Here is a 15,270-nt window from a genome sequence, read left to right on the forward strand (position 1 = left end):
ATTTGTTCCCTGAGGGAAGGATTAATTTTTATGTGTTGCATCACATGAAGATGTGCATCCATTTTAGGCAGGTTGTCTGGCAACAGCAAGATAAGAACATCCGTAAAACATGTTGAGTGCCAAACTTTGCAGTCTCCTTTCTTTGTTAGAAACTGGGCACATGGCATGTGAATGTAGGAAGTGTGCAAATGAATATAATTTTAGTGAAGTGTACTAGGCTTGGTACATAAATAAAAATTTGCTCTTTAAGGTGAGGCAGCCTTAGGTCATCAAGAGGAAAGCTTTTATATCATCTTCTAGCTCATAAAGTTAAAGAAGGAAGATGGAGATCAGATGTCCATTTCGAAATGGCAGGTGGGGATGCAGATTGTCCATGATCAGATGCACTTTGTGCAGTCTTTGGAAGTAAAGCAAAGTAGTGCAAAAAAACAGCAAAATGGTATGTTGAATAAAGTGTGGAGAACAAAGCCATGGAGAAAAGGGCCTTCTTGAAGAGAATGCACTCCTTACCTTATGCAGTGTATGGCTGGATTCAAGAAAGGATCCAAGCATTGTATCTCATGTAGTCCTAGGACTAAACAGGCAAGGCTGAGCACAGAGCAATGCACAATGAGTACAGACCTATACACAGGTGGACCAAATCTGGAACATGTAGTGCCTGTCAAGTTTGTGCAGTATCGGACACATCCATGTGAGTTTTAAGAGTTGTTCTCAGGGCAGACGAGATGTTCTGCATTGTGTTTCTGACCACACTGCGGTGCAGACTTCGGCAAGAGAATCTTATTTAACTTCAGCATTCTGCTGTGTTGTTTGCCTTCGCCTTTGAATTTCCTCTCAGTTATATTTCTTGTTTGTGATCTGTTAGCCTCCTTGACTTGCCTTCCCAAGTCCCCAAGGGCCTGGCCTGTTCTTTGAATTCCTAAGTTCTTGAGCCTTGCCATTGAAGCCATTTGGTCTTGTTGTCTTTTGTTGATCAGTCTCTTCTGTCAAAGCCATATCATCTCATTATTTTATGTCTGTTGCTGATGTTTTCAGGCACAGCTGTAAGTTCAGCACCTGGAATAAAGCTTGTTAATTCTCCTGTTTTACTTTCAGCCTTATTTTTGCCTTCAGGTTGTTTTTATGAGTTTGTCTCCCACTGTGTGTGAAGTGGCTTGATGTGACCGTGAATAAACAAGTTAGAGAGCTGTCTGAGAAATCCACAGTGAACTTCCTATACATTTTCCACTGTGATAGATCTGAAATCTTATATTGGCTTTCTGCACTTATTCATGGATTGCTGGTTCCAGAGAATCAAGAGGAATTATCCAAAAATAGAAGATAGTAGACTAGATGAAAGGGGCATGGTTTGGGTTCCTATTTCAGTATTTATACTGTGTCTTCAGAAAGGCAAAAAAGGAAATAGTGGTGTGATTTCCATCACCCTGCTTGGTTTCAAGTGTCCAGGAATAAATACTGCACAAGAGCAGAGATGCAAAGCGCAGATGACATTAATGCCATTAATTAATTTGATTAGATAGCATTATTCTTCCTTTCATTGCTCTTCTAGCTGCATGCAAAAATCATTGATGAACCTTGATGATATTTATTGCTCTTCCACAATGACCTGGTGACTGCCAATGAAATAAAGGCCATATTCAGTTGATACGATGCAAAATACTGATTCCTACCAAAGTAATTAAATGTCGAGTTCTGTCAGTTACAAGATCTAGTGCTGACAAAGCTTTTGTAATTCAACAATGCATTGGTTTTGACAAATGAAAGAAATAATTACAAAGCATTCTCCCATTTCTTTCCTCTCATTCTGTCCACTTCAGTCAATTAAGTGCACTTGTCAATATTTTCAGCAATGACTCCTCTCCCCAAACTAAAAGTGTACATTCTTTTTAATATCTACTGTTCAGGTATAGGGTTGCATTGCAAGATTTGCAGGAATTCTGGGAAGAAGTTGTTAGGAAGTGTGACACAGTGATGAAACCTGAAACAACACCTGGGTGTGTATGACTGTGTGTTTGTAGAACAACAATGCATTTGTGCTCAGGTCAAGGACTAGATGGAAGAACTAAGTTTCACTTCTGACTTGCTGCTTTGCCATGCAAGGATTGTTCAGCTACTCAGTTCTTCAGCACCTCATCATTTCAAGCAATGACATTCTGTGTCCCATCCTGTAATTTTCATCAGATCTAAGAATGAGAATTGCTGTATGAATGGAAGCATTCATTACTATTCATTCTCTCCTACAAAGTTTTTTATTAAGGAAAGCAGTTGTTTATCTAGAAGACTGTTGAAGTAGTGCCCATGACACTCACTGATAAGTGATTTTGCTGGATACCGATCTTGTGCATAATCTGTCATTGTAAAATGCAATTGTAATGCACAAAATGAGATTAAAATGCCTTGCAGGGTCCACCTAGAAAACCACAAGTTGGCAGTGCTCTAGCCAGTCAGACCTGGCTTGTTTAACTGTGTCTCCTATTGGGCTGAGACATTGGTACTTGCCTTGCAGGGATCTGTGTCTGGGGCACTGCAATAACACCATCCTCAAAACAAGGTCTCTGCTCTTTGTTATTGAGATTTTAGTTGGAGAATGCCTATCATTAGATGAGGCTCTTAACCCATGCTATCACGTAATATAGCATAATAGGGCATTTTGCAATACAACTTCTATATCAGGTCACTGGTGTATTAAATAACTAAGACTTCAGGAAGCAAGCATATGCTGGGTTCACACATAGCCATTGGTGTCTTGATTGCAGAGGAGGACCCTCCTCTGATGCCCTCTGTCCTCCTTTCCCAGAGGAAAAAGAGTAAAAGCCATCTTGCTAACGCATTGGCTTCTGGCTTGCAGTTTGTTCCTCAGGTCTATGAGGATGTCAGGGATGTAGCAAGAAGAAGGCTGCAGAAGCTATGAAACTGCTTCCACTGTCGTCCTTTATTTACCTGCCTTAATGACTGGAAACCAAAGGGCTGGAAACACAAAACCAAATTATTTTACTGATACATTTTTCACCTTCCATCCTGACAAGGACATCTAAGTTGTATTTCTTTAGGGTGCCCCCTTGCTGAGGCTGCATTAAGTCTACAGCTAAGTTTGGAGAAAGGTAAGCAGGTTACATTGGTATTGTAAGTGCACAAGAGCAGCTGTGGCTGCTCTGGCTCAGGTGGTAGGAACTGGTGTGCTGGCACTCACAAGGCTTCTGGGTTTGGCTGCGTGAGTTATGTAGCTGATGTTATTAGTGGAAAGTGAGTATGTTATGGTAGGGAAGCAAGGGTAAAATAACTTGAAGTGCTGAATATATGGAAGACTGAGGTAAAAGGAAGGACAGAAGGGGAGTTATCAGCTTCTAGATCTCTGAACTGAAAAGGGAGAGGTGTCATGAAAGAGTAACCAAGGAATGGTGGCAGAAGGGAAAATGAGCCAGCAAGATGGAGAAGGCAAGGTGAAGAGCCCTGCAGGAAAACAGAGGTGAGCTGAAACAACTGCTGAAGGAAGGAAGCAGCTCTGTCACTCACAGTCCGGAGCAAATTCAAGGGGAAGATAGAAAAAGAAAGGAAAGTTGGGAGGGGGATTCTGGCAATCACAAGCAAGTGCATTAAGAGTGCATGTTGGAGTATCGTGTCACTGTAGGAATGGGTAGCAATTTTTCTGGATTTCAGTCATTTCCCTAGAGCCGGGTTCTGATGGGGACCTCATAGCAGTAACTGGCAGTGAATGGCTTGGGAGAAGGGACAAGTTGCACTGGTAATTTTTTCCTATCGAGGTGGTTTTTTTATTGTTTTGTGTTTGGGGTTTTTTAATGCCTGCGAGGTGGTTCTGGTTGAGTAGGATGATTTTGAAAGGCAGGATTCCCATTATGCCATACAGAAAGACTGAACTGCCCAAGTAGAGTGACACTTGCTTTAATTGGTCATAATTGTATGGTCCATGCTGGCAGATGTTGCATTTATCTTGACCTTTCATTCAAGTGCAGAGACTAATGCTTTTGCAAGAGGGAAGGAGAGCTTGTTTGGAGCTGTAATTACCAGACCAGAATATGTCTTACTGTGCAGTGGGAACATACTAGAAATAGAAGATTTTTATTTGTTGGACAGTGACAGTACCATAATAGAAGCTTAGCCTTGCCGCTCCCATGTCAGTGTTAGTTTGTGAGTAATTGGTAAAAGATCCCAGGATGAATGTACTGGTATAAGATAAAGTGTGAAAAGTGAGCTTTTGTTTGTTTGCCTCTAAAATAATTTTTACCTGTTTAACATTTCTGTTCCTCACTTAGTAGTTGTGCCTGCTATTAAAATCTACCTGTTCCAGGAACTCCTTCCATGGCTTTACAGCTCTTTTCTGTCTCAATGACTGGAAAACATATGATATATTAATGTATCGCAGCGTGGGGAACACCAGCAAGTTCTGACTCTATTTAAGGCTTCCACAGTGCTTTGTCCTGAAGGGTAGATGTTTATTATTTTATTTCTAGAAGAGAATTAAACAGCACAGCTATACTTCATCAACTGTATTACTTAGAGGTGTTTCTGTTGCTGTTTAATGATTTTAAAAAAATAAAAATAAATGGTTTTGGTCCTTTGTAGAAGCTGGCAAGAAAGCACAACACGTTCCTTCAGCAGGAGTGCTACTTGAGTGGTCACAGTGAACTGGATATTGCTGTTGCACAGCAAACTCAGTTGTTTATCTCAGTTTTTCAGCCCAACACATTTTAAAGTCTGTGTGTATGTAAACTATGAGACATTTCAAAAACTATGCCTGATTAAATGACAGGCTAAGGCAGGGTCAGTTGGTGTCCAAAGGCTGATGCAGTTTTATCTGGGTGATGGGGCTGCTTGGTAGTTGACAGGTCAACCAGACTGAAAAATGTGCATATTATTTGCAAGTCTGTGTTGAATCTGGTAGTGGCTATTGGAGCAGTTGTCACTCCTCAAAAATACAGCTGAGTTGGTGCTTTTCCTCCCATGTCGGGATAAGTAGCTCTTACTGAGTACAGGTTTTGGCCAGCCCGGGCTAAGACTGTAGTGAATTTCCTGTTGGTGTTATGTGGATGTACCAGCTTTGTGTGGTAAAGAAACAGAGATGTTAAAAAGCACTTAGGTGCCTAGGAGTCCATTAGGGATATCACAGATACTTAAATATATGTGTGCAGGCATTCTGTAGCCCCTAAGGGAATATTTTTCAACACTGCTTTTTTGTTTTAAAATGATCACTCTTTCAATAGAAAAAACAACTGTTTGCAGTCATCTACTGACTGAAACCTCTGATAGGTGTGCTTCCGACAGTAGATGAATAAAGATAGTATGCACATCTGTCTCTTAGAGACTCCTGGCGTCTGTCACATAAAATCAGTTCTGGGCGCAGAGGTAGAAAGACTAGTTTTTGTGGCAATGGCTAAAAGTCTGTTGGTTTTGCATCATCTACCATGTTGTGCAGATACAGGTCTTGTCCTCCTACTTGTTCGTGCTTATTGAATTTTAGTACATCCTTTTCAACACAGGTGCCTGTGTAAGTTCAGTCACAGTCCCTTGCAGGCATCTTCTTCAGCTAGAGAGCAGTATTTGGGAGCCATTGAGTTAATGTGAAGAAACCTCTGCTCAGTTTAATTTTGTCCTTAGGAAATTCACCCAGAAGTCTTTGACACCTAGGGAGACTGTCACTGATGTATGTGTTGCTTCAGGGAGACTTCTTGCCCATGAATCCTGCTCTTTGCTATAATTTTCTCTTGTCCCACGTAGCCATGCTCTGTTTACCTCCCACACATCCCTAGAAGGCCGCCAAGCACAGCCTGCTTCCCCCACACCTCGCACAAATGCAGCGACAAGTATTTGTGTTTGCCAGCTTGTGTAAGTCTCTTTTCATCATAGCTTGAGAACATGTTCCTGCCCCCTTTTTTCTTTCTCCTGTGTTCTGTAGCTTGAATGAACTTTTTTTTTTCTGTTTCTATAGTTACACTGTCTGATGAAATCAGCCAAGTCTTTCCTTTATGATTGGAGGCAATTCTTAGTTGTACGGGTTCTGGGAGTAGTCCCGTCCAACATTAGTCTTCACATAAGTATTATGTCCATGTTTTTGGGAGTCTTTATGTGTTTGTTTCTGTTCCAGGAATACTGTTATCTATGTAACAGAAATTCATAGTCATCTTGAAAAGGAAACTCAGCCTTGCAGTATACAAATCTGGCATTCAAATTTGGGCCAAATCTATTCCAGACCTTAAACTGATCCTTGCGGTTTTTATTTTGGCCATCAGTCAGATCTGGCACGTGGTGTTCCCTGGTCACTTTCCCTCTGTTCTTTTGAAACATTGTTTTACTGTCTTCTGGACATTTGGACATACAGAGGATTTCAGAACACTGTATTTGCTTACTCATGTTTCTAAGGAAGGAAATGCAACTCTTACTGTCAACTGATGCAGTGCCCAGGGCTGTGTTGAGAGGCAACTGGTGCTGTAAGGAAGGGGCACCCTACTTTTGTAAGCATATGCTGGTGTTTTATGCCTTGCCTTCTCTTTTCTCGTCACGAAGTTTTGAATTTGCTCTGTGGATGTGCTGTAGGAAGAAGTATCTGGGAGCGCAGGGATCTCAAAGTATGAGTCTGAGCATCTGAGTGCCCAGCCAGCCAGGCTGACTTCGTATGGGCTTTTAATCACTGAAGGGTCACTTGAATTGTAGCAAACCATAGGCACAAGGTCTGAGACTAGTATGCTATACCCAAGCTGATCTAGGAATAACAGCAATTGACTGTTTGGTGGGGAATTTTTTATGTCTCTGTTTGTTATATAGGCAGGACTTCTGGTCTCGATCTCTGTCTGATCTGTCAGTGCCAAGAAGAACTGGAAGAGAGTGCTCTCAATCAAAGTGTCTCTGTTAGGTTAAATTATCTTCAGGAATAAAGGTGAAAGAGTTTGTTTCTTAAAATCCCAGACAAAAAGATGCACTCCTAGAAACTCTAGAGCCCATAGGAGAAAGTAGTAAATTCACTCTTTTTTCAGAGTTTAAATCTCAAACCAGTTGCATCCCAGCTTCACAGACTTAGAGGAACATAGGTACTGATCTGTAACCAAATGTTATGACTTGCCTTGTTTGTAGTATTTGTTTAGGCAAAAAGTATTTTTTATTGGATTTTATTCAGAAAAGATTTTTTAGAGCAATTTCTAGGCTCTTCCCAGTGGAGCAATTTTGTCCAGTTACACTCAATTGATGTCCAGAAACTGGATATCCTTAAAAGATGAAATACCTTGGTGAAGTCTACAGTTTATTTTCATAGGAGATAAGGTTGTCATGCGTATCAGTCAGGGTCTGCACACTGAAAAGTGAGTAACAGATACAGTCATCACTGATTTTAGTTTTTAGAATTGTAGCTTCTGTGTTTCCATCTTGTATGATATTTCCAGTTTAATTCTGAGTTCCGTTGTAGATAGGAAGTTCCTCAATAATTCTGTTTTGTCTCCTGCAGTGACATGCATATGTTTATTCACAATTGTTTCCAGTCAACACTGTGATACTCTTGTTTTTCTTTAAGCAAGAGCTTTCAGTTTAAGTGGTTGGATGTTTGCCTTTAAATGTAGATGAAGCAGGTCTTCTTGATACTGAGAAGTATCCTTTCCAAAATAGATGCCATCTGAGTAAAGAGCTTTACAGTATTCACAAAGAGAAGAAATAATTCTTTTACTATTTCTCATGTTTGTATTTGTCTTGCCTGTGTGATTTTCTGCAAAGTAGTTTCTTGTTAGCAAACAAAGCAATTTAGTGATTATCATAAATCAGGCTGATGTCAATAGAAGGAACATCCTTAAAACCCACAGCTGTAAGACTTTCTTCATGGAGTTTGGTTTCTAATGCCAGCTTTAAAATATTTTCATAACTGTGACTTGTTGCTGCAATGATCCTGTTCTTCTTTCAGAATGAGAAGGCTTTGGGGCATTCCGTGAGCCGCTCTAGTAACATCTCAAAGGTATGTTCCTCAATATAACTCAGTCTTTGCTAAACTTGGGAATACTGGGATTTCTTTCATTTCAAACTGGGGTGATGTATGTGACAATGTGACCAGTAGAAAATGCTTTTTATGCCTGTCTGTCATTGATAGTCACTCCTGGAACATTAGAACTCTGGTGTTTTGCAGACTATCTTTACAGGTCAAATGAAATGGAAGCTACAGTAGGTTTTCTCTTTCACACTGTCAGCCTCCTTAGCTTGGTAGGAGCAAGATAAATGACAGATGCCTGAGATCTTATCTTGGAGGGAAAATGGCTCCAAAAACATCGCTCAAGTATGTTGTTTTATGAGATAAAGTTACATAAGGTATGTATAGCTGTGCATCCCATAATATGAATAGGATATGTGATTAAACATTATTTCATTGTTACTTCCACACTGAATTATTTTCAGCGCCATGACATTGTTATCAGGGCATGACTATGTAAGTATTTTAAAATGTTTGCTTTTACAGACCTTGATCATATAAAAGAAGATGCTCCCCCCTTTCTAGTCACGCTCCACTATAGCCAATGGACACATCAAACCCACAATTGTTTTATTATGCCATTAGGAAAAAAGTATCTTCTGTCCAAGATAATTATTGCAAGATGTACCCTACTCCTACTTCTGCACTGCAGATAAGGCTTCTAATTATCTGTAAGCCTGACAACTTATTGCTTAAACAAGTACAATTGCTTAAAGCCTTCACGCAAACAAGGCTGTGCTGGTTGACCAGTATTTTTCATGGTGTGCATAAACTTCAACTCGTCATTGCCACAGTTTATGTCACTGATGGTAGTGACTTTTAATGAAAGAATGAGTCATCATGGCTGTGACAAGCTCAAGTGCCTTTTTTCTATTCTGGGTGCTTCTGGATCTAGTGAGCTATTCACAACTATCTCCAGCAGAGGAAACAGTGTCTGCATTTATTTACGGTTTACATGGGCACAAACGACTTTAACTTTTGAGCCAAAAGACAGAACTACTGGATGTCCTAAATAATGAGCAGGGCAGCTGTCCAGTGCGCAAGGTATTGACCAAGCTGAATGTGTTGTTATTATGGATTGATGCAGGATTGTGTTTTTCATTTGGCATTAGAAAATGTGCATTCACATAAAGGGTTCTGCAATAAATACTGTGTGACTATAACTTCTCATCTGAGCTTTTCTAAAATGGGACTATGCCTGTTCCTTCTTACCCTGGCTCTTATCTTCTTAGGGATCCTTAATTGGATTGTCAGGTTTTATTCAGCAGAGGTAGTAGTTTTGCCATTAAGTGTTGTCATACTTTTCCCAGTGTGTCTGAAATCAGCACAAGCCATTTGGCACCAGCAGTTTGGTATCCATACAAATCTGCCCAGTTCATTCTTAATTCATCAAAGACTGGTAGTGTGGCAGTGCAGTGGAAAGGACCTTGCACTCTGGCAAAGCTCTCCCTGGGAGTGCTGGCAAGTGAGACATCAGTATTTACATTCATCTTGAAGCACTGAAACATTCAACATGATTGCTATGTGTTGCTAAAGTTCTCAAGGGGATCAAAAGTCAGCTTTGCCAGTGTAATGGGGGAGAGTTTTTGATAGTAAAATGAGCTTCCCAGAGGTGTTGATGTTCTTACTGCTCCTCTGTCACCTCTGTGTCTGATCCATTCAGTGCACCTGCTCCACTCTGGAGAGGAGTTTGAACAAGGACAGAGGGTAGAAGTCCCACTCTCTGATTTGCCTTCTACGTCTGAACGCTGCCTTCTGCATCCAGACAGTTCAGTGCTAAGCTGCAACAATTATTTTGTGGTCTACAGGTGGTTTGGCTGTTTCAAGCAATTTATATTACAAATCAGGCGAGAGTATAGTAGTGGGATGCTGCATAGAAGGTTAAGTACATGGAAAATTTTTCTTCAGTTCTGAGGTTTAATAGGAAAGTGCTTTTTTTTTATTGTTTATAATAGCAGCCTGGCCAATAAGGCAGACTGAATACATGTAAAGGAATAAGTATGGAAATGCTTGGCTACCTGTATAGCCCTTTCGGAAATCCCCAGAACTTGTTGATACTATACCATTTTAAGAGGAGCTTTTTAACCAAAATTGAGTTAAATCAGTTACATGCTGCAATTCCAGATACGTTGATGTGCGTGTGTGCGTACAGAAATAATCGTGCTTCCTGCGAATGACTGTTTCAGCCATTGTTTTGCCACCCAAATCTAGCTTACAGCACAGCAACCTAGCAAATCTGCTACAAATGCTTGGCACTGACACTTGATTCAAAGCTTTTCTGGTGCTGATATGTCATTACAAACCTGCTGTGATTATTACTGTGTATCTTTCCACTGCTCTCACTTGCACAGTGTAATTCGAGTGGAAAAGATTGAGTCAGAACTCAGCCTTCAGCCAAGAAAGGATGCTGTGTTGCTTGATGTGACCAAGGAAAGCAATGCCCTAGGGCTAAACGTGATCGAGGAGTGAGGCAGACAGATGGTGCCACTGAAAATGAAATCAGCTGGTAGAGGTAGCAGGACCTCTCTGAATATAGACCCCCAGTGTCGGGGCCAGGTGGAGCTGTCCCTCAGGAGAAAGGGGCAAGAAGGCAGTTCTCCAAGAGGCAGATGCTAGGAGAGGCAAAAGAGATGCTAGTACATGTGGCCAGGCCAAGAAAAAGTGATCACCTGGATACTTGGCTAGGGATGGAGGCCAGAAACAGCAGAAAAAGGAGCAGGGAATAAGATGTAGGAGGATCTTCATATGGTGCCATTAGGTTTTGTGCAGTATGTTGCACACTGGGGGATGTGGCATTCCTCCAGGCCCTTCTTTGCTTTTTTTGGTACATATATTTCAAACACTCCTTTTAAATCTGCTCCACGTGAAATGTTTGAATTTCTGGGATCTTTTATGTTTGTTTTGAAATAAAAAAAAATGTTGTTGAAGGAAGCTTGAATTTATTTAGTCAGGGGACTTAAACACAGCCGGATTCCCCACTAGCCCTGTTCAAGCACAGTGATGCTGATTGAAATGGCCCCAGTTGACACAGGGGAATACAGCCCAGATCCACATCTCTGCTGTTTCCCTAAGCCAGCATTTTTGCCAAGAAGCCACTGATTGCTGCAAAGTGCCTTCATCATACAAGCCACACAGAGAAATAATTAAACTTTATAGAAGCTTTGTCCTCTAAATGTAGAAGAAATTGACGCTAAAACACAGCTAGTCACTGGGAGCAGCTAAAAAAGGGATTTTCACAGTGGTGGTAATTCATGCCCTCTGCTTATAGAGGAAGGAATCGTGCTTACAAGCAGATGAAATGAGGTCACTAAAAAAGCTGGTCTGTAAAGAGTTACTCTCAAATTGTGGTATTGTTTAGTGTCAAAGTGTCTGATACATCCTGGAATTGATAACATGATGTATGGAAATATCTTCAGGTCATCTGTGTGCTGTCCCTGTCATCTGGTTGCTCTGGAGGGCTGATTTTACTGTAATGGGGAAGCACTTTGTAGGCTTATTTTCATGGCCCTTTAAGGGGTAAACTTTGAAAATGCTAATACTCGGATCACAGCAAAGGAATCAAAAGTGCACTCCTTAAAAAATGTAAATGCTTTGTCTTTTCTGAAGGCCTGTGTAGTTTTATCTTTTGAGCACAAGCACACTGTAAAGTATTAGATTATTCTTAGGCTGAATAGCAGCGAGTGCAGACACAAAGTGGTAGCCTAGGCTTGCTATGAAATTTAAAATCCATTTAGGCTGTTCATCAGCTTGGAACAGATTTAGAAAAGCATATGAATACACACGTCCACTGCTGCCTGAAGCTTTGATGGATTCAGTGAGCATTTGTCTGTAGAAAACCAGTCTAGGGTTTTCAGTCAGAGCTTCACTATCCTGTAGTCTATCAGATGACCAAGGCTTATTGAAAAGAACTGCTGCTCAGAGGTGTTCTGTTCAGGTATGTGAGCCTGGGGGTAGGGAAAGAGAAGTTGCTTTAAAAATTTGTTTTTAAATCCTTCCACTGAACTATTGGGGAAAGGAAGACAGGAAAAATTGTTTAGTGTGGAGATGAAGGTATACTCTTTTCCTCAAGCATAAGAGCAGGTAATATTATGCTGGGGCACAGTGCAGTCATGTTCATAAGGAGTGTGATAGCCTCCCTGTGCTGTGACAAATCCCCTCCATGAAGGAGGAACCCACAGGAGTTTCCTTTCCTCTTTTGTTCCCTCAGTCCATTCAAAGTATTTTGAGGAAGATTTTAAAGACAAAAGTTATATATATTTTTTATTTCTTCTTCTCCCTGCATAACCTGTGCAGTTGTTACTGGTTTTAGTCAACATTAATCCTGAGCTATAGCCAGGTTGTATTACACTTGTGGAGATTTTGAAGGGATAGATAGCCTTTTTTCTCTAGTTTCTTTAGCCCAGAATCTCTAGAGAAAGTTCCTGCCAGAATCCTCCTTCAGATTTCTTTAGGAACAACAAAGTCAGCTTTCCTCCTAGCTGCTAGACATAATTTTAATTACAGTCATATATGAAATATGGAAGTTCTCCCAATAGCTGACTCCTGATTCCTATCAACTTGTTGCCAAAATGGTAGAGTTAATCATCCTGAAATTTCCAGATGCCTCTTTACAATATCTCTCCCCCTGGCTCCCTCCCTCCCCCTGATTTTTTAACTACTTTCCATTCTAATAATTCATCTTATCCCACTTAAAGACATTTGATTTTAATATGCACTGGAAGTCAAAATGGCATGAGTGTGGTAGGGAGCACTTACTGGAGAAGATCAGAAGTTGCTGATGTTGATGCTTGATCCTGCCATGTTGGTATTTAGTAAAAGCTTTCAAAACCAGCCTGTCAGCAGGGCTGTCTGCCTGTCACAACATCCAGTCTGTCCATAGGTGGCCTGTTCTGCCTCTCAAGTGTCAGGTTAATAGTTGGCTTTGCTGTGGATGAGACAGGGTTGGAGCTGCCTTTGCCAAAGGGAGGGGAGGTGAATGGGGGCAGTGGTAACATAGACAGAGTCAGATTCCCTGGGTCTCTTCATAGATGATCTTGGTTTCTCTAAGTGCAAACTAAGAGAGGAGCAGAGCCTGGGGCTTTTGCTGCCTCTGGAGATGTCGCATGCAAGATAAGTGCCATCCACGTCCAGCAGCAGCTTTGCTTTCTTACGACGTGTTTGAGTAGGGTCTACGTGATAAACAGAAAATAACTCTGTCAGGAGAGTGTAGAATAAAGGCAAGCCCATAATCAAAATGCCAAAGTGAAATTTGGGTTGCAGAATGTTTGGCTCCTTACTCTATTGCTAAATTTATATCTGCCTGAAGCTCCTTGTGCTGCAGTTCCTCCTGAGTAAAAGACTTAAATTGTGCTTCTTTTTTCCAGCTCTTTATCTGTGTGCTCTGTTATTAAACGTGCATAGTTCTTACAATGTTAGTTCCAGATCCTTAGCTGAGACTTCTAGATGTTTTTGTAGCACAAATAGTAGGGTCACAGTATTGTTCCTATTCATGTGGCACCTAGAAATGACAAATTGCAGGTGTGGGGGGAAGCCTTTCTTTGCTTCCTTTAGAATTCCAGTCACTTGAGGAATTCTACTAGAGTTGTTTCTAATTTTTTACCTTTTTACCTTTTTTAGAATGTGACAGGCCCTGTTCTTTAAAATGAGATATAAATGCTAGTACTGAAGTGCAGCCCAGAGTGGGACAACAGCAACAGTGCCACCTCAGATAAGCAGGTTATCTTGAAATATTCCCAAGCTGTTGGCATGTTCACTATGGCTCACTGCACAGATTACTTTATTTTCTTAGGCGGGGGGGTTTTTTGATTTTTGGTGTGCAGTCTGTAATCACAAGTAGGTAATCTTGGCTGAGTTCTCTCACCAACAGATAACACTGTTCATGAAATGGGGGCAGAGTGAGAACAACCAGCTATGGCAGCACACACATTATACGTGTATGTATTGTATATATGCACACACACACACATGTATATGCATATAAAAAAATGTATATGTTCCTGTTGGCAACCTCCCAGAGAGCTATAGGCTTCCATGAATTGTTACCTTCAGAACTGCTGTGATTGTTCAAACAGCAGTGCAGAAGGCCATGCTGTGACCTCACTGAATTGCATTAGATGGGAATGTCAATATACACAATTAACTAACTATTGACCTTTAGTCCTGAGCTATTTTAGGCAACCAGTTGGTCTGTGTGGAGTAACTCACTAGTACACAGGTCGTCGTTGGAGGTGATATTCCACCATGTGAAGAATGTGGAAGTCCACAGAGATTCAGCAAGCAATTATGGGGTTAGAAGGGTCAAATTCAGGCTCTCAAGGCTTAAGCTACCTGACACATATAAGCATGGCAGAAACCTCCTATGAAAAGGAGTGCTTTAAAACCTATTGCTGCTGTCGTCATCACAGGTAGCCAGTTTGGACAAAGGTGCTGCTACTTGGGCGGGTGCTGCTGGGGCAGTAAGGGTGGTGTGTGTGCCAGAAACTACAGAGTGGAGAGGGCTTTGATTGCTTGTTTTCCCAGCCTCTTCAGAGCTGAGCCCTATGTGGGAGCAACATCAGAGCTCCAGGCTAGCTGGATCCTCCTCACTGTTTCATTCATCCATCACTGCCTCCTCTTTGCCCATGCTTTGTCTTTTCTGTGGCACCTGTGTCTGAGTTAGTAAACCCAGGTGAGCTGAGTGGACTGGCCAGCATCAGCTGCATGTAGCCCTGCTTCTAGAACTGGCAGGACTTCTACTTAGGCTTTTGGCAGCGGCTTGCATTTTACTATGCTCTTGTCAGGGACTTGTTCCTTGCCGTTACTCAGTGCTCTCACTGACTGATGTTCCTCTGGCAGCTGTAGCTAAGGAAGTGACTGGCATTAAAGCAATAATTAGTTTTACCTCACCTCGCTATCCTACTCTGAGTTACAGTGCAGCTGTGTAAATAGTTTTATGAGCAAAAAGCATGGGATGAAAGGAGGACAGACTGACTGGAGGCTCATTGAACCATGGCTTTTGCTGGCAGCCACAGCTTGCATTAGCTTACACCAAGGGTGGGGCCTTAACTTCCTCCAATGTTTTGTTGTTCCTCTTTGCGGTGCCTATCCAAGTGTGTTAATTTCTGTTCATATTTTGGTTGCATTTTCATTTTCTATGAAAATTGAGAAAAAGACCTTTTGTTCTGAAGCAGAAAGGTAGAGGGGAAAGGAAATGTGCCTAAGATGGGGGGGCGGGTTTGCAAGCCATTCTGAACAGTGCTGGCATCTAGAAACAAAATAATAAGCTTGAAATGCAAATGAAATTCCACAATTTCTTGTTTGTCCCAGCCTTTTGA

General features: G+C 41.3%; 1 protein-coding gene across 4 annotated transcripts in view; it reads left to right on the forward strand.

Moving 5' to 3' along the window:
- MARCH8 (membrane associated ring-CH-type finger 8) overlaps positions 1 to 15,270 on the forward strand; it is a 96,803-nt gene that overhangs the window by 64,612 nt on the left and 16,921 nt on the right. For all 4 annotated transcript variants that reach the window (XM_017803855.1, XM_017803852.1, XM_017803853.1 and 1 more), the window contains exon 3: positions 7,898 to 7,948. In XM_017803855.1, coding sequence (XP_017659344.1) covers positions 7,898 to 7,948 — 51 coding nt within the window. The remainder of the gene's footprint in view (positions 1 to 7,897; positions 7,949 to 15,270) is intronic.

The sequence above is a fragment of the Lepidothrix coronata genome, unplaced genomic scaffold (assembly GCF_001604755.1).
Source record: "Lepidothrix coronata isolate B3197 unplaced genomic scaffold, Lepidothrix_coronata-1.0 Scaffold8, whole genome shotgun sequence".
Taxonomy (NCBI): domain Eukaryota; kingdom Metazoa; phylum Chordata; class Aves; order Passeriformes; family Pipridae; genus Lepidothrix; species Lepidothrix coronata.